We start from the raw sequence: 19,768 nt of genomic DNA, 5'->3' as shown, positions 1-19,768 counted from the left end.
TTTCTTGTGTATGTGACAAAACTGCCACATTGTTCAGGCGTTTCTGCTTCATGCAGTTGGGAAGCCAGGTCTTTAACCTCCTCAGTGCGCTGAAACTCCTCTCAGACCAGTGTGCAAGCAAGATGGAATGACAGCGGGGACGGCCAACCACACAAGAAACGGCAGAGCCAATCCAGGAGCTTGTGGGCGGGTCTAAACTAAGGGAAACAGGCTTCAGCTTGAGCGGCCGTTTTCTGCTTGGTCCTAGTGTTTGACGTGTCTCTGTTTACTATAGGGTAACATTGTTTTTGGATGGTAAAAACTGCAGGGGACCAGAACGGCCTTTTGAAAAAGTGCAGGGGACATGCTTTGAGAAAGCAGACTGAGCATGCAGCCAGTCAAAAAAGGCGGCTACAATAACACTGATGTCTAGTGTTTTTCTTTGGTTTGTTGTCATACCTCTTCTCTCTGTTATTGTTGTTGCTGCTAGCCTCAACTTGAGAGCCACCACCATCCTTCCTGTTGTAACACCCATACAACCTTCCCTAGAACGAAGCCTATGCACCTCACAATGAGGGGTGAACATGTCTATAGGCAGGGTCTCAGGAAGACAGACAGAAACACACAGGGAGGTTAGGATACGTGGGAACCTGCTGCTTCCTGCGAAGGGGTGTAAAATGGAGCCAGCAGATTGGCTGAACATTGGCATCGTTATCAGCAAATAACATGTGGTTTTTCCACTGATATCAGCAGCCAGTGTTTATCTGTTATGTTGCATTAGTTTTGAGCTCGCTAAATGTTTTGTTGATTTTCTCAATCTCTGATATCTGAGAAATAATCATCTCTGTTTCTGCAGCGCTTGCACACATTGCAAGCAAACACCGATGTGCTCCATGCAGCAACACTAACAGTGTCTCACATCACAAAGCACAAGACATGCCATGTCTTTATCCTTATTTTTGTAGATTTCTTTGTTTGTAAGGCGACCTGCGGTGTCTGTAGATAAAAGCTGTGTTAAGGTAACAAAAACACAACGCTCCCTATTCTCAGGTGATTATACACTAATATACACATATATTATGTTACCTATACACGTTGGTATCGGCCCAGAGTTTCCCAATCAGTAAATCTCTTGTTGTTTTTTGTAATGGTCTGGGATTAGAAGAGGAGTAAGTTGGTTTCACAGTTTAAGCTTTGCATGTCAGTGCATCTCTCAGTGTGTGTATATCAGTCGTCTCCATATCGTGGTTCTCTCTTCTGTATCACCTGTGTTCTGTGTATTTACAGCAGCAGTAAACAAAGATCTTCAGTCAGGATCACAATCGTATACAAATAATACAATTTTATTCATAAACAGCCCAAAATTGTATACAGTGTGAATGAGGAAAGTTTAAAACAGCCTTCCAGATTTCTGTAGTCCACTTGGGTTTGACATTTTGGTTGTGAAACATAATTTTTAACTTCCTAAACACCAACATGTATACAGGCTAGTTTACTCTGATTATAAAAGAGACATCAGTCGTGGACAGGAAATGTGAACATGGAAGACATTCGTTCCAAAATCTTCAAGTAGCAGTTAGATACTGAAATGTAAATGTACATTTTTGAGTAATGTGATGGGGTTTCCAAACCCCGAGAAGAACAGGTACAACTTGTTTGAGGTCCTAATGATGAACACAGAGATACAGAGTTCTCTGAGTGATGAAAGAGAGCTGTGCAGCAGCTTGTTGTTTGGATTGTTTCTGTACCATACTGCGTACTTTACTGTAGTTATTGCAAGGGCCATCATATGCAACAAAATTCAATCACAAAATATATGCCCTAATACATTAAAATATATAATAATATAAAATATATATAAATTCTACTATTGAAAGCAAGCAGATGAAAGGTATATTTACATTTAACACTGTCCTTAAATGATTTTGCATTCTGTATTCAACTGTAGATTAGACAGCAGTCACATGAGTCGACAAATCAGACAGTTTCTCAGTTTTATACACTACCCCGTTAACACACTTTAATGCCCCTGTACACCCACACTGAGGTTTGCAGTTATTTGGTTTTGGTTGAACAGTCTTCTTCACAGTACAGACTAATGCTGATTCTTAGGTTGCACCTATTTTTTTACATTACATTCACATTGAAATAGTTCTGGATAGAGGTCTCGATAGCTCCAATACAAGGTTATTTAAAACTCTGATCTGCCCTTTAATGGAAAATTAGTTTACACACAAACCAATAACATGACTGAACCTTTTGCTGGCACATTATGTGAGTAATAAAAAAAGGGTACTGCATTTGAATCATAATTTGAATTCTGGGCGACTCATGACTCCAGATAAGCCACAAACATGTGCTGCCTTTGGTTTGACCAGTATTGCTTTAACGATATTTTCATAGAGTACCAGAGCAGCTGCAAACAAGCTGTGCAGGCGGATCAGTGGTTATGCTACTGTTCTGGTAAATAAATTGCCTGTGCTCCCTCGAAGATGGTTTTGATTACAATTTTAAGAGGGAAAAAAAGAATCATTTTTCTGTTATTGGCAAAATAATGGTTCTATTTCCACATGTTGTAGTTGTTGTTATTGTGGTTGTTGTTGTTCCCAAGCCAAAGTCAGTATTTGCCAGCTTCTTCCGAAGAAACGTAGGGCAGAAGACGGATACGTAAGCGTCTTTAAACCCTGAGTTGCAGAAGCAGTACACGAGCGGGTCCAGCAGACAGTCCATGTAAGACAAAACCATGAGGCTGTCGTAGACCTGAGTCACTATGTCCTCTGCAGACTCCTGTTTCTGCCTGGTGAACAGCAGCAACGCTCTGGCTATAGCGCAAGGCAGGAAGCAGATGGAGAAGACGACGACAACAGACATGACAACGCACATAGCTCTCCTTAGTTTGGTCTTCTCTCCCACTGTCTTCTTCCTCAGTCTGTTGACGATGCGCACTGTGCAGTAGACGAGGACGAAGAAGGGGACGATGATCTGGGTGAAGAAGACGGTCTTAAAAAAAATTAAATGAAAGTTAGTGTGATGTGAGTTAGTGTGTTTTTGGGGATTAAACTCTTCAGCAATCCCAGTCATCTCTGTAAACCTTTACTAAAAACTCTTCATTTTGTGATCTACAAGAACTCAGATAGTCTTTTTGCAGAACATTCAAGAAAGTGTTGTTGTAGCAAACTGTTGCAGAGTTAAACAAAACAAAACAAAACTGTATATTGTTACGATGCTTGTGATTGCTATAATCACAGAACCTTTGAAAGATTGTAATTAGAATATAAGAAGTAAAGATCATGGCTACAGCTAATAAATCTTGATTGAATATCAATTGATCTTGTCCTTATTTTCTCAGTCTGTTAACTATTTGTATTGTCCATAAAATTATAAAACAAATTATGAAATGTTTCCATCACAAGAGGCCAATGCCTTCACCTGTCGAGAACTTCTATTTACTGTCATAGAAAGCTACGAAAACCGACAAATATTCTCGATTGAGAGTGGATTTCGGCATTTTTGCTTGAAGACTGTGGCAAGCTATGAGTTAGGGGAATAGGGAAATATATTTATAAGAAGTGTGTGTGTAGACATGAGGTTGTATAAATAACTGTAGTTCTTACTAGCTTTGGCAGGGTTGACTAATACATTTTATGACAGTGAGAGTATAAACAATTAAGGGCATTAAAGTCTGTCTGTTTGCATTTCATAGGTATATTTTTACGTATATGTGAATACATACTGAATCAATACAGTGAAACAAAGACATTACCTCTCTGAAGGTGTCAGTCACATCGTGATAAAAAGTCTCAACCTTACGGCCGTGGCTGTTGCAGCACTCAAAGGTGTTCAGCATTGTGGGGATGGTGAGGGGCAACAAGAGGAGCCAGACAATGATGGAGATTTGAGGAGATTTCTTCAGCATTTTGACAAAATTCCTCCTTCCAAGATGGACCACGTTGAAGTAGCGATCGATGGACAGGATGAGGAGGAAGGCGATGCTGGCTCCTCGGTTGAGGAACAGCATGAAGAGCATCATCTTACACACCTTGCTGTCCTGGCTGCGCCTCTGATGGTGTTGGTAATGGTAGGCCTTGGCAGGAAGACAGGCCACCAGCAAGAAGTCAGCCACCACTATATTGAAGAGGAAGATACTTTTGTTCTTCCAGAATTTGAACCTAAAGAGGAAGCAATCAACAAAAACTGTTATTTGTTTGACTGTTACAAAGTTTATTCTGTCTCAAGAATAAACAGAAGTGCAGAGAAAACTGACCCTGTGACGTGGATACTGTCATTGCAGTTTATCTAAATATCTACAGAATCTCTGCACGCCTCTAAAGTGTTTCAGTTCACTCTGCTTATTGTTTAAAATAGACTCAGGATCTGCTTTGCAAAAGCTGGGAGTTGTCTATTAACAAATGCAACATTCATAAATGTCATTGGTTTTCTTTTTGTACTTTATATTTCAGTGGTGCCAGACAAAACACTGACTGTCTGCACGCCAGTTAGTGTCAATCCCACTGTCTGGCACATTTAACACATTTATCAGATAATCTAAAGATAGCACACGGCTCGTCAGTGACTTCAACAAGGGCGTAATATTGTTGGTTCACAAGTTCTTACGGGACTTAACTGCTTCAAGAAGTACAAATTGCTATACATGTTTCACATTTTTAAAGTAGTGTCCTAAATTACCACAGCAATGTAAAATTAGGTGGGTGAATTAACTTAAACTTCCCACTTTAGGAATGCAAACAAGTTCACATTATTAGTATAGAAAGGTCCATTGCAGAACTGTACTAGTAATAAAAATATATTTTGTGGACTCCTCTGCCAGCAAAAGGTAATCTGAGTAGGTGGATTGGGTCTATTTGAAACCACCAGTTGCCACTATAAGCCAGCACATGTCTAGTTTTGTGTGTGAATTTGATAGGGTAGTGGGAAAATGTTTTCCTTCAAGGAAAATTACATATATAGGTTTTTTAGGTGTGTTATTATGTTATACCTGTGGAAAGACTGTTGAAAATAGATGTGCGAAATATACTGGATGTTGGTACACATACATTTGGACTAGTTTTAACCCTACCAAGGCGGTTATGTTATCAGTGCCGTTTGTTGATGAAACTTGTTGGAAAGGTGAAGCATGGAGCAAAATTTTGGAGCGGATCCGATTCATTAGCATTGTGGGATAGGTCAGTTGTAATTCAAACACTTATGACTGGACTATCGACCTTGGTAAAGGTCTACACTCTCCAAATGCCCTTCTATAATGTATTACGATTGCAAAAGCTACACTGAATGCATTAGAGTTTAGATTATGATCAATATCTGTATTAATAATAGAGATGAGTTATAGTGATTGCTGGCTTCCTGCTGTTGTCTGACAGATCTCTTCACTGTTTTGGGAAATATTGCTGCTTTACCACATCCTCCAGTTCAGTGTTAATGGCATATTAAAGGTTGAATGAGTCATATCCAGTTTCGAAGACGGTGAATTGGGGTTCTTAAAATATCAACAGAATAACAAGCAGTGGCATGGGCGGTTTCTCGTAAATAGTCTTTTACACCTTTTGTCAAGCCATCTGAAACATCCTTAATCCAACTTTTTGATGAGAAAGGTTTTTTGTTCTTGAGTTAGATGCATGCAGAGGAAGCTTGCGACAGGGTTGGATCAGCTTTTAATCAGCTTGTTCCACTGTATTCAAACATTAACCAGACCCCTCTACTTCCTAATCTTTGCTACTCTTTCACTGACTGACAACAGCAAGACCTGATAAGCTACAGTACATGCTGATTTCAATTAATTGAACTGTTTATTGCAGAAATGCGCTGTTAATAAACAGATTTTGTGAACTTTTCTGCCAACAAAAGCAAATCCAAACAGGATGTAAAAACCGTCCCTTTTTTCTTTGGCACACTGAGATGAGCATTCATTTATTAGGATATGTTTCTGTGGACAGCCATGAAACTGCAGGGCTAGTACAAATGTATCAGCACACAATTTGAACTGTTCAATACCACTGTGTGACCTTTTTATCACAAGAATAATTTAAATTTTTTTAACTAAGGAAATACTCAGTCATACAGGTCGTAGACAGTACTATGTTTCGGTAAAGCACCTGAACCTGACCTCATCACTTACATATGTTTGAATCACTCAGAGAGGTTACATGCCAGGAAATTCCCACCAGCTAATGAGTTGAAACTCACCCTTGTCTGAAGGCTTTCCCCAGACTTCTTGCTGAACAGCCTAATCAATTTTATGTCCGAGTGCTTTAAGGAAGTAAGGACAAGGCAGTGACAGAGAGATTGTTTTTCCTCTTACCTGAAGACAAAGATGTAGAGGACGGACAGGTTGAGAGGCAGACCCAGCACGAACTGGATAATCATCAGCCAGGAGAGGATTTCATATGTGACATCATTGGATGTTTTGCAGTGGTCAATTGTTGAATTTGTAGACATGTTGCTTTGCATAGCAGTTGTGGAAGTAGTGTTGCTTCTGCAAAAGTAGGAGAAGTTGCTGTCAAAGTGGTGGTAGCAGAAGGGTTAAAGGTGTTTCCAGGCAGCCATCACAAAGTTAAACCCTTAGTTTTGGAGGTGGTCGTAGCTGCCTCTGACCCAGAATCTTCTCTCCTCAGGCACTGGTTCCCCTTCTCACTGTGATCCGTCAAATTCAACAGTCCCCTTCTGAGAGCCTTACTGTGATTCTGGAGCTCTGTCAAGACTCGACCGGCCGTGCCAAAACATGCTTAGGACACATTGCACTGTAAACACGGCATAAACTGAAAAAAGTGCAGACCGTAGAGGAGAGAAAAACACCCTGTGTCAGTGAGTCTGTCAGCCCTTTCTGTGTGAGGCTGACACCGATCTCTCAGAGAGGAAGAATTTATACTGAGCTGGAGGTGTGGCTTAAAGAGTGGGACTTGTCTGACTGAGGAGCACAGCACGAAAGATGCTTGTTTTAGCTGTCTACCTTTAAACAACTTGACTACTGACTACTGATGGTAGTCATTGCGATCAGTGCGGAGAGGCACAGAAGAAGGGTTGAAATATATTAGTAATTAGTTACGCTACTACTAACTGTGGAAAATATTGTCATTACATTAGTAATTTTACTACCTACTTCCCAACACTGAACAGCAGACAGATTTCTCAACACCCCTATGTGTTGCAGGTTTCTCTAGTCTGACGTAAATTTCCTTTTGTCAAACCATCTGTCTTTTATGCGCGAGACATACGTAGATGAACAGTCTAACATCATCAATAAAAGCTTGAATGCAGCGATTTGGATACAACTTTATTCATACACTGTAGCATGAAGATCTTTGAGATGAACTTTGACAGAAAGAAATCTTCTGTCAAACAGGATGGTTGACTTATTTAAATCCAACCTTTTGGGTGAGACATTTTCTGTACTCATTAGATGCGTGCAGAAGAAGCTTGGGACAGGGTTGGATCAGCTTTTAAAAAAATGTTGTTCCACTGAAGTCAAACATTAACCCCTCTACTTCCTAATCTCTGCTCTTCTTTCACTGACAAACAACAATGGTAAGACTTAACAAGCAATACATACCAATGGTTTTTAACTTCCATATTACCTCTTGCATCGCTGTAGAGCCACGCACCTGTTAGCTGACGTTCTTACAAGTTTGCTAACGTGACAAATATTAACCACTTTGTCCCACTTCTGTGCAAGGTGTGATGTAATATTGCCTAAAAGAGCAATGCCACAATACTTATGCAACCGAACATGTCTAAGTGCTTTTAGACATTAGTCTGTTCCAGCTCTGACCACAACTGTGCATCTTCATCCACTAGTCATTGCAACATTGCTTTTCTCCCACAGAAATGTTAGTGTTCCTCTTTAAAATGATAAGTCAATTCCAGTTTTACACTTGGAATCCGGAAAAAAGGTATAAAAAGATGAAAAAAACAAAACTGTCAAATTTACCAAGGCATTGAGATAACACAAGATAAACTATGTTTTGTATATTCATGGTAATTACCGTGTCACAGCAGCAGAGGGAAGTACAAAAACAGATGCATAGTATAGATATGAAGCCTCAAAATATTGTGGTTGCACTTGTGATGCTAAAAGTTAAAAAAAGCCACTTTAATCTAAAGGACTAAGAACTAAAGACTCAAATATATTCAGTTTTCTGCTGCTTATTAGTGAAATTATTGAATCACAGCATCATGGAAAGAACTACATTAATAATTGATGTCTTTGTTTTATAATGTATTTTATGAGTTTGATCTCACTGGTTTAAACAAAAGCTTAATTGTTTTAAACGTGACTTTTGCCTACATCTCACCCAGCCCTAATAATAAAAGTTTCCTTTTTTTATGGGTTCACTCTTGACATACACAGCATTGCTTTTTTAAATTAATTTGTAAAATCAGAAGTTATGATGCCACCAACATCTGTCCAAAGGAGAAGGAAGGAGAAGTCCATCCTGTGCACTTAGTTATATAGAAGAAAGAAGAAGAAAGAAAGACGCATTAGTCCATGTTGAAACGAGAACCATGCAGACTGTGCGGCCTTGCATGACGTACGTGCATAACATGCATACACAGCAGCCCTATCTCGGTTCAGATAAAATGCTACCAAGAGCTTATCTTTTCTTAAATTTATCCTCCAACATACCCTGACTTTATTTCTGCCTGCGGGACTTTCTGCACACATTTTTTTTTGTCTTAGTAGTAAGCCACTGACCTTTTTTATAGCACCAGTAATGATGACGATGGTATACAGACACTCAGTTGTTTACTTTGTCCGCACTTAGAGCAAGGTGCTCCAGGAGACATGTCTCTTAAATTTATTATAATCGGTATCTGTGGAAATGCCAAGGAGCATTTCTGGGCCGGGGTTTAGACGGTTTCCTCCCACACACAAACCCAGCTCTACGAAATTCAACATCTTATTTCACAATCTAATCTGCTTCTCTCTCCTACTCTCTCTTTATCTCCGTCTCAGTCTCTCTCGAAGGGCCGATGTTTCCTGCCTGTGTGCCTCTACAGTGGATTGGCTTGCAGTCTGTGCCGACTGTCATGAACTCTGAGAAGGTACTTTATGAGGACCCCTTTAAACTAATGAAGTGTAGGTCACGCAACTGTCTGCATTTTACTGAAAACAGTTCACATCGATGATGCTTGGTGCTCAAACACAGTCAGTTTCTTTGTATGTGAGGATTGAAACCATATTATCGTCACTATCTTGTTGCTGCTGTTTACATTCCCCCAAATGCAAATTCAAAAGATGCACAACAGAGTTATTTCCTGGGTGTAAATGTATGTATATATGTATATAAATAACCGTATATATTGATTTATTCTATTTTCTATTGTGTTATGTATACATTTTCTTAATTGATTTCTTGATTCCTTGAAAATAGATTGAAATGAAATTTAGGTCAACTTCGTTTTTACCAATTTTGGTAGATAAACAACCAGTTTCAAGCCATATTCTTAACTCTACTCAACTTTATTTATATCACACCTTTCATACAAACATGCAGTCCAAAGTGCTTCACATGAAACAACGCATAAAAACAACACCAACCAGGGCAAAATAATTAATCCAATAAAAACAATAAAATGTAAAACATCATAAAAATAACAAAATCAAATAAAAACCAAAGATTAAAACCTAAAAAATATTCCAAAGCCATATTAAAAAGATTTTGAATTCTATATAATAATTCTAACGACCTTTGAGTCCAATTTTATTGTTGTTGTGAATATGAGGTGTAGACGTATTTTAAAAATATATAATGTTATAATATATTTGAAGCTCCATGAATCAGTATATTTATATTAACAATAAATCAAATGTATTATGTGAAATGGAGTTCTTTTATCCTCCTTTATATTTATTTTACCCCACATTTACTCTCACTGATCTTTATCAAGCCTGTTTCCAGAAGCATAGAGCTGTTTTCAACAGACTTGCTGTAAATAAAGCCACTGAAGCCTCTGTCCACCTCCAAACAGCAGACAGGGTTTATTTTAGGAGTCAGATTACTTTCCAGGTAGTTGGTGAAGACAAAACCAGAAGGTGATAATATGCCAGGGCTGAGTGTTCATCAGCTTGTTTTGTAGTTCTTTGTGGAAACTGGTGCAGATGTCAACGATTTAATCAAGTAATGAAACTTTAAGAAAGTCACGTCTTTTTAAGATTAACATCTAAATGATTGTTTCTTTTCTCCAGAACAAACCTAAATTTTATAAGGTTTTTTCTTTCTCACGCTTTATAGTCATGGATGAAAAAAGTATAAAAAGTAAAATGTTTTCTGTATTTATCGTCTGATCATGGTTTATATACTACAGTATCACTCCCCACACTCGACACAATGGGAATCATGTTCAAAAATGTTTGTTTTGCAAGTGCTGTTTTCTGGCAGCTTCAGTAATGTTAACAGCATCAGCCTTCATAATTATATTTCCCCAGTATTTCCATAACTAGTCTTAATTGCCTCTGTTCACGGTCCACACTGCAGTCCGTATATTTTTCTGCACGCGGATCCTGGAAAAAACAAACTGTGAAAAGGATCTGTTCATAGTTATTTCGACATAATTTCTCCTGTATCCATTTCAGATTAAAGCTACAGTAGGTAACTTTTACAAAAAATAACTTTTTGTCATGATTGCTGACATTTTCACTGTGTTCTGACAGTACTACATGAGATGGGTAATCTGTAAAAATCTGGTTCCTCTGGCTCGTTGTACGGCTCCTACTGTCCACTGGGCCCAACCGAAAACAACCAAGCCGAAAAAGATATAAAGATAATTCGTGCTTGACTGTCAGGATGTAGTGAAAACTTCAGCAAATGTGACAAAATATTATTTTCTACAAAAATACTGCAGCTTTGAAAGACAGAATACCTTTTATTTTATTGTATTTATCTAGGACAGACTACAGGGGTGCGAGCTGCAGCGGTTCAGTAATGCTGCCATCCTACCATAGCTCATACATGCTGTGTGGACCAGACTGTATAAGGTCTTTTTTCCCCCCCTCCTCACATGCTTACTCTTATTTTTTCCATCTCTTGGGTTTGTGCGTGCGCCCACAGCACCCAATTCTCCCAGTGTCATCTCATCCATCAGCTCAAAGGAGGCCTGTCTTTACATGCCAAAACCAGGGTAAGAACTACACCTACTTCTCTATTTACACACGACAAAACAGCTGATCTTATCTGACCTATAGATTTTCATATTAGCATGTTGAGTCCTGTTATGTGTAGGATTGGAAAAGTTCACATTTTAAGACTGAAACTGGCAAACCGAGGTGATTGCTCCACAGATTGTGACACATTTTAAACGCTGTTATCAAATATAGTATACCACATCAGTGTTTTAAAGTAGCAGTGTGAATTCCCACTTTGAGCCATTTCAAAAGGTTTTTGCATTCCTGTGCTATAATAAAGATCCAGTGAGAGACAGCAGGTCATCAGATTCAACTAATCTGCAAGGAAATGAATGAAATTACATTATGTGCTCATTTGACACAACGTATTAACTTTTACATCCAGACTATTAAACATGTTTATATTAGAGCCAAAAGACCAATTAAAGTTCAATAATATAATTTATATTTTTCACACCAACTACATGTAAGTCCCGACCCTTCACTTCTCCTTTGCAATCTTATTTCAGATTAGTTTGTGTAAGCAGAGACAAAACAAAAGTTAGTCATCATGATTATAATTAAGCCTACTATTGAGCTAATGTTAGCTCTTTAGCTTCCTTTCTCTCTTGATCCTTTGTGATTGGTATTAACGCCTGAATGCTGTGATTTTACATTTACTAGTATCGCTTTTAAACTGAAGTCAGCTGCTTGTTTTTGCTTTCCTTCCTCCTGCTAATGGAGCTCTTCAGACACAATAGAGCCAGCAATCAAAGCCACACCCACCCTCTTTATCCCGGAACAGAAGTTTCAGGATTGCTCAAGGGCATGTTGACTAATAACGGGAATGTGATGTGAGTGTTTGACAGCAGCGCTCTGATCAGCTGAGTTAATGTTGTTGGATACCGCGCTTCGACAGTTGAGTGAATTTTCATGAAGTTTCTTTTAAAGCAACATGATTTTCTGACCAGAAAGGAAAAGGAATGAGCAGTCAGCAAAGCCAATATTGAATGCCACCAGCAAAACAGATTCTCTAGATGTGATCCCTGCTCTAGTATATATTTATGTTAACAATAAAACAACAATATCATGACAACCTTATACACACTTTTCACATTATCATGTGTTGAGGGTCTGATATCTATTGAAGCATTTATTGGGACGCTTATTATAACAAAATAAAAAAACAAAGAAATATGTTCAGATCACAGTTACAGGAAGTCACATTATATAAAAGTCAATATATAACTAATGGTTAAGAATTCAGAAGACGTTTGCACCCATAATTCATATAAACCTACTTGTAATTGGGCTGATTGGTACATTTACTGATGTAAACTTTATACTTTATACAAAAAATGTGAACATGATGCTCCGCTCAGGTCAAATCTACACACCTAAATGACAAAGTAGACAATGTGCATGATGTTAAAACAAAGACTCACGATCCTGTTTACTTGGTAAATATTCATACACTATGAACACAATAACCCTCTTCTTGTGTGACTCTGAGGTCAGTTCACATCAGTCTTGTGTTCAACGTTTATAAATTATCGTACTACAAAGCTGTAGCGCATATTTGAATTACTGTACGGTTTTATTAAACTAAATCCCACCGCACGGGGTGCGTTTGACCGGCGAAACAGAGTCACACTCAGCTCCGACACTCAATATCTTTTTCACGTGTTCATTTCCTTTTATCAGCAACTCCACACATGCTTTTCTTTTAGCACTTAAACAGTGATCGTGCCGTCAGCAGGTAATCAACTGGAAAACACAAAATATAAACAACATCGCTACATTAATGGCACGGACATATTTATGATATTTAACTCAAGTTACAAACACTTTGTATACATATTAACTCACCAGCTCAGCTTCACCAGTCAAACTGAAGCACAGCAAGTAAGAATAATCACAGAGGAACAAAAAGTACAAGGTGGCTTGCTGCCGCTAGAGGGCACTATGAACTCCCAACAAACGCACCCCGTGCGGTGGGATTTAGTTTAATAAAACCGTACAATTACAATTAATTTAATGTTTTGTATAAATTCAACATGCGTAATTTCACACTTAACAAATGTCTCATTGTGTTGTTGCAGTGTTTCCCCATTTCTGCGGTGACAAACACAAAGAAATGACATATTCTGTGATACACTATGATGCATTTTTATCATCAAATCAAACAAAAGTGAGTAAGGGATCTATTTATAGCTAGACAGTGAACAACAGGCATACCCTGACTCGCTGTATTAGTACTAATGCTATCATCATGGTGAGTGAGACCATCCAGGTGATTCACACAGTACAGGTAAAATGAGGTTTCTATGAAGGTCTGGGTCAAGTGTAGCTTTGTCTGGTTTCTGCTATGGCATGATTCATGATTTATATTGTAAGGGACTTTTCGGAAGGATGTTACATCTTTGCGACGTGTCATTTTATGTGCTGGGTTAATGGTTAACGAAGAAGCTGTCTTCAACGTAATGAGGGACAGTTTTCTGTAATATTATTAAAATGTACTTACAAAAAAAAAGTATCCTGGACAGAAACTATGTACAGTTGAATCCCACTATTGCCTCTCCACATACTGTTTGAACTTATATACAGTTTAATAATAAATCAGCATTAAATCGTCAGCTTCCTGTATGAGCCTTTAGGATTAAGTCTTATGTAACAGGGGCCTAATTTGCGTCTATTTTGGTGTCAGTTACATGCACACCCCTGCTGAAACCATGTTAGTGAATACTGTCTATAATTGAATCACATTTTTACCCATCATACAGCTTCATAGAGAATGTATTTGACAAGATTTAAACACTTTCGATTGACATGGTTATATTAGACACTAATGCCTGTTTGACTGTGAAAGCTTAGATAAAGGCTGTGTGAGATTGGTCTGATTTGACAGATAAGATTCTTGTTCTTTTTTTGGCCTCTGACACTTGAAAGGAATTTTTCTTGGCCACAACTCATCTTGCCGTCCAAGAAAAATAGAAAAGCAGATGTGCATACTTTAGCTGAGGGGCATTCCCTTTAAAAAAAGCTCTTATAAAACCATAACCATAACTATCCCTCTCTATATATTTATTATTTAACAATCAATAGAAAATAGAAACTTAAATAATTACAGCACGTCTTGTCTTCATGGTGCACTTTACCTCAGAGTCCTCGTCCCTAAAGAAGGTACATTTATGGGACACGAGTCTCTGCTGTGTCAGCACACTGTACAGAATCCATCCAGCATCTGTTTTCCATGCATTTCAAATGACAGTTTTGCACGTGTGATGCGTTTTGTTTTCGGTTGAGCTGTCTAATGGCACTTGTTGGTTTTTCAGTATGCATGGGAAGTAGGTGGAGAGATAAAGAGCTTTGAACTTGGTGCTACAGAAGCAGTAGATCAGCGGATCCAGTAGACAGTCGATGTAGGAGAGGACCATGAGACCGTCGAAGGCCACAGCCGCTTTATCCTGGTAGTATTCATCCGCCTCTTGGACCCGGGTGATCAGCAGAACCATCCTGGCTATGGTGCAGGGGAGGAAGCAGAAGGAGAACACCACCATGACGGAGGTCACTAGAAAGACCGCCCTCCTCAGCTTGGTCCTATCCCCGACTGTTTTCTTCCTGAGCCGGTTGACGATGTGCACTGTGCAGTAGACCAGGATGACGAATGGGATGATGATCTGGGTAAAGAAGACCGCTTCTCGCAAACTGTCCACCACATCCTTAAATCAGAAAAAGGATCAATTTAATTTCCATATACAACAACAACAAGTTATTGATTGGGTGACTATAGTGTCCCTACAAATTGTATAACAGGACTCTACCGGTAAGCAGTTTTACAACTATTCTAAATTGTTGCTCAAGTCAGAGTGGAGGAAGTGCTCAGATACTTCACTATGGAAAAATACTCTGTTAGAAGTCCTGCATTCAAACTCTCCCTTAACCAACAGTACAGAAGTATAGGCAGTAAAATGTATTTCAAGTGAAAGTACTCGTTTTGCAGAAGAAATGTCCCCTATGTTTATAATCTGATAATAATGACATTATCAGATTTAGTCTGATGCACCAAAGCACAAGTCGCATGTCACTGTTGTAGCTGGTTCGAGGTGGAGTTAGTTTGAATATCCTGACAGTATATAAGTATATAGGTAGTTTAATCCTATGGTTTCCAACCTAAAGGTCAGGACCATTCCAGCTGCTCACAAGATAAACTGGAGGGGTTGTGAGATGATTAGTTGGTTAGGAAAGAAGAAAAAACTGAAGTTTTCTGTTTTTCATTTTTTTGACTTTTTCTTGGAGGGAATTTCACTCTTTGGTGAAACTGCTAACAACTCATAGACATCTGAAGTGTGATAAAGGTCGTAATGTGTCTCTGTGAAATGTTTTGCAGTAGAAGTAAAATAAAAGGGAAAGTATACATCAGAATTGTAATTCTACTACACAACTTAAATAGATCTACTTCACTTAGTCACTGCTTAAGTAGCCAAAGGTATTTACGCCTCACTCTAAAAGTTACTTATCAGGGAAAGTAATCCAACCACAAATTAAACTGACTGCATAAAATAAACAAGTTCAAACACAACCTGTTTAGTAGGTAGCCATGGTATAAACACAATAATGCACTCTGAGGTTTTCTGATCTAAAAATATAATAGACTTCCTTCTAATCTACTGTTACTGTGAAGAGGCGCCCCGTAGTGCGTAGAATCTTATATACGGTGAGGTGTAATACACAGTGAATAAATATTGAATCAATGACAAAGCAAAGCGTGCACACTGTGGCCCTTATCATGCGTGGTGCAGTTTGACACACTCCAGGTTTTACACTTCAGCGATGCAGTGTGATGTGGACATGCAAAAATAGCTCTGGAGATGAGATAAACTCTGAGGACGCCGTGTACCCACATTCATTATTTCTGATAAGGCCTCTCATCCCATTTGTCACGGATATTCACAGTAAGGGTTGCAAAGGGGCGGAAATTGTCAGGTAAATTTCCAGAAACTTTCCATGGAAAGATAAGCTGGGGAATTTTGGAAAATGGCAAAATATTATTGAAATGTAAGACTTGCAATAACGGAATTACTTGAAATGTTAGTGTTTCTGTAGAAAAACATTATTATTTCACATTGAGCTTGTTGAGATGAGCCACAGTACTTGCCGATACCGAGTACCGATGCCGATACTTCTACCACAAAAAAAATGCACTAAATTAGGTTTTGACCACAAAATGAATGTAGAGTAACCTCACAAAAACCGAATAGGCTGTAACCTATACCTTTCCTTAAATGTAAATGTCAATTTTATATTTCCATTGACAGTAGGCTATATTGATGTCTTGACTTGAACCTTTTCTGACAATATTGTTAGGTTAAAAATACAAGGCAATGCAGATTTAAGCTTAGGCCTAATGATAGTTTTAGTTTTATCCTATAGTTTAGTTTATCCTATTTTATACTACAGCTAGAACAGAAGGGTCCGCGATCCGCCTTCGTAGCGGATCCGTCACTGAGAGCAAGTTGACGCAGATACGGGTTCGTTCCGGAAGCCACCATACCTCGCTGCGGAGTCCTTTTGCTGTGTGGGGACATCTCCCCTAGCCGCCAATGATGACAAGCCACCCTCTGATTGCGGTCTTCATGCAAAGCAATTGCATGTAATAAATTGGTATCGGTTCATGGTATCGAGTAACTGTAACGAGTACGAGTATGAGTATATAAGACTAGTATCGGCCCGATACCCATTACCAGTATCGGTATCGGTGCATCCCTAATAACAAGCAATATTAAAAATAACCAGTTTATTCCCATTAATTCTCATATATTCCCGTTAATTCCCATGGAAAGTTTCCAACTTTGAAAATTCCCAGAATTTTGCAACCCTATTCACAGTCTTTTTGTAATTTTTAAAATCATCATTATTCTCTGCGTGAACTGTTTATTGCGTAAAAAAGTGATGACACAGCAGCAGATTTTTCTTACTCAGTGCTGCGTTGTCACATGGTCACAACTGACAGATGTTCCAGCTGAATCATTTGTTGCGTAAGTGCTCTGTGATTTCTTATGATTTGAGACCAATGTTTAAACACCAAAACTCCAAAGAGAGATGCATAGTGACATTTTACAGAAATTGCACATTTAGCATGTGAACATTACCTTAACCAAGGTGTCGTCTTTGCTCGACTTGTGGCTGTTGCAGCATTCGAAGTTCTGGAGCATGGTGGGAATGGTGAGGGGCAGAAGAAGTAGCCAGATGACGATAGAGATCTGAGGAGATTTCTTTAGAGCCCTTAGGAGATTCTTTCGACCAGGGTGTACCACGTTGAAATATCGATCGATGGAAGTCACCGTGAGGAAGGCAATGCTGGCGCCTCGGTTTAAAAACAACATGAAGAGCATAGCTTTGCAAATGCTTTCGTTCTTACTCCTCCTCTCTCCATTGATGAAGTTGTGTGCCTTAATGGGCAAACAGAAGAGCAGGAGGATGTCTGCCAGCACCAGGTTGAACAGGAAGATGTTGTTGGTGTTGGATTTCCAGAATTTCAGCTTGAATATGAAGAGGTGCAGGACAGATGCATTCAGAGGCAAAGCCAAGGTGAAAATCACAATCATGACAGCTGCATAGAACTTATACAGTGTCTTGTTTGTGGCATCACAGTCCTCAATGAGTTGTAAAGTAGAGTTAGGTTGCATTTTAACGGTGAGATGATTGTCCTAATCTAATGTGGAAACCACTTCATATACAAAGTCTACACCTACTAACAACAACAAATCCTGCCAAACAAGTTTCTTCAGTGTCTTCAGTTGTAATGCTCTTTTAGGTTTTAAATTCTTCTGTCAGTCCTCATGTGATTGTCTGGTTTCCAGAGTCATTCAGGCTTTAGGTCCGGTTCTGTGAGAGTCAGTTCCAGGTCTGGAAGTAGTTCCCTCTGTGTGCAGAACAAATGGTACACAGCCCCTTCTGAGTTTGCTTTGCTGTTCAGCTTCGAACTCGTAGCTCCGCCTCATAGCTGAGGAGGTGAGTCACCAGCTGCTTTTCCACTGCGGGACCAATGGGGCTTTACAAAAGACAAGAGCAGCCTGTAACATTAAAATTACAAATTGTCCAAGCTCCTTTTGTTAAGAGGAAACTAGGACTGGTTAATTATCAAACTTAGCACCAAGTTGCAGAAGTTTATTTTTAGATGAATGCTGTGAATGCCGTGCTAAGCCCTGACTGGCCCCCGTGTGACAGGTTAGAACAGTCAGATACTGATCAACACAAGCTGATATGACTTTTGACAGACAGCCAACCAAATTAGAATTTTTTTTTCATCGTCTTGCAAAGCAAACTGCTTTTTCCTGGCACAAACTATGAGAATTAGCTGCTTTTTTGCTGTTCTGAGGGTTCAGTAAATCCCAGAAGCTACTGAATGACATACAACTTTGGTGTCACATCGCACAACACTGCTTTAAAACTGCAAGTCTCTTTAGCAGCTTAAAATGCTAAAAATGGACACTGAAGAGGCGAATTCTCCTTAGAGTACGCAGATGTGGATCCCTGGGAATTGGTGATAGATTTATATGTTGGCACGAGGAGATGGACATAGTGCTGCTCTCAATGTTTTCTACTATGTATGGACAAGTAAATTAGTTTGCAAGGAATGTTGCGTCCTAAGGGAGGAGGAGGAGGAGGAGGAGGAGAGGGGGTTAACCCAAGGCCTTACATTCAACTCTACGTGCCTCGAACTCCTTCTCTACTTCAGCTACAAGTCCAGACAAGACAAGATTAGACTTTCTTCTGGGACTTGTTTTAGAGACACGGAGAGGATATGACCTCTCTTACCAGATCTGGCTCGTGGTTTTAAAGGTGCTTTAACACGAGACTAGTTGCCCAACACAGTTACCTGTATGTTAAATCTATGCCTCTGTTCTGCTGCTTCATTGCCTAAAAAGGATTTATGCATAAGCTACCTTTGATCTGGGAGCTAGGAGTGACAAGAATCCTTGATTTAATCTATCTTGGGAACCTTTTTTCTGTGTTTGTCATCCCTCTTCACTTTTTTAAACTGATCCTTGACCTCCCTACTCCTTCCACAGACAATGGTTTAACTGTATATCGGGTTACTCAGTCAACTATTCAGGGGATCAAGGAGCAGTCTTGGTGTAATTAAAGCCCAGTAGTCCGGCCCTCTGTAGCTACTGCACAGCTAACCTTTAACTACCTGCAGGAATTTTATGACTAGGACAGTTTCATTTTGTATCTTAACCCTCAGTCTATCCTTCTCACCACAGATGAGGACAGAAATAATACAAAAGAGTACAGGTTGTTCCAAGGATTCTTATTTATATTCAATAAAAGGACTAAAATAATATTTCACAGTAAATGGTTCATCATCTGTATGTATCGCTGTGGTACTGCCGTCTAGTTTTGTTATTTCAGATATAATAATAGGCAAAGTTGGCTCATAACACATCAAATACCTAGATGATTAGTTTCATGTTGCTGCATTAGTATTTTCATTCTCATTCTGTCAATAAACAGATCAAATCACTGTTGTTTTTTAAAGAAATATTAGGAATAAAAACAGAAAATGTAGTTTTTGAAAACAAACTGCACTATTAAAAGGCAACAACCTTCATTTAAATGTAATATTTTAAAAGAATACATGTAAGCTCATGTCGTGTCAACTGGTCC

At 39.0% G+C, this 19,768-nt stretch overlaps 3 protein-coding genes across 7 annotated transcripts in view; 1 reads left to right on the top strand and 2 right to left on the bottom strand.

Moving 5' to 3' along the window:
- The window catches only part of si:ch211-140l13.3 (uncharacterized), a 38,676-nt gene that overhangs the window by 4,624 nt on the left and 14,284 nt on the right, over positions 1-19,768 (top strand). For 4 of the 5 annotated variants that reach the window (XM_051409984.1, XM_051409983.1, XM_051409985.1 and 1 more), the window contains 2 exons: positions 8,948-9,036; positions 11,043-11,112. In XM_051409984.1, the coding sequence (XP_051265944.1) occupies positions 8,948-9,036; positions 11,043-11,112 (159 nt within the window). Of the gene's footprint in view, positions 1-8,947; positions 9,037-11,042; positions 11,113-17,065; positions 17,134-19,768 lie in introns of those variants that run through there. The other variant, XM_051409986.1, reaches the window with a different exon arrangement.
- Positions 1,307-6,856, bottom strand: LOC127368812 (12-(S)-hydroxy-5,8,10,14-eicosatetraenoic acid receptor). The gene is made up of 3 exons (XM_051409988.1): positions 6,296-6,856; positions 3,743-4,148; positions 1,307-2,979 (listed from the first exon to the last, which is right to left on the bottom strand). The coding sequence occupies exons 1-3, from the start codon at positions 6,442-6,444 to the stop codon at positions 2,509-2,511; spliced, it is 1,026 nt and encodes a 341-aa protein (XP_051265948.1). The 5' UTR covers positions 6,445-6,856; the 3' UTR covers positions 1,307-2,508.
- On the bottom strand, positions 12,212-18,236 carry gpr31 (G protein-coupled receptor 31). The gene is made up of 2 exons (XM_051409990.1): positions 17,248-18,236; positions 12,212-14,817 (listed from the first exon to the last, which is right to left on the bottom strand). The coding sequence occupies exons 1-2, from the start codon at positions 17,782-17,784 to the stop codon at positions 14,356-14,358; spliced, it is 999 nt and encodes a 332-aa protein (XP_051265950.1). The 5' UTR covers positions 17,785-18,236; the 3' UTR covers positions 12,212-14,355.

Source organism: Dicentrarchus labrax, unplaced genomic scaffold, assembly GCF_905237075.1.
Source record: "Dicentrarchus labrax unplaced genomic scaffold, dlabrax2021, whole genome shotgun sequence".
NCBI classification, from domain to species: domain Eukaryota; kingdom Metazoa; phylum Chordata; class Actinopteri; family Moronidae; genus Dicentrarchus; species Dicentrarchus labrax.
This window is presented reverse-complemented; position numbering and strand designations above follow the sequence as displayed.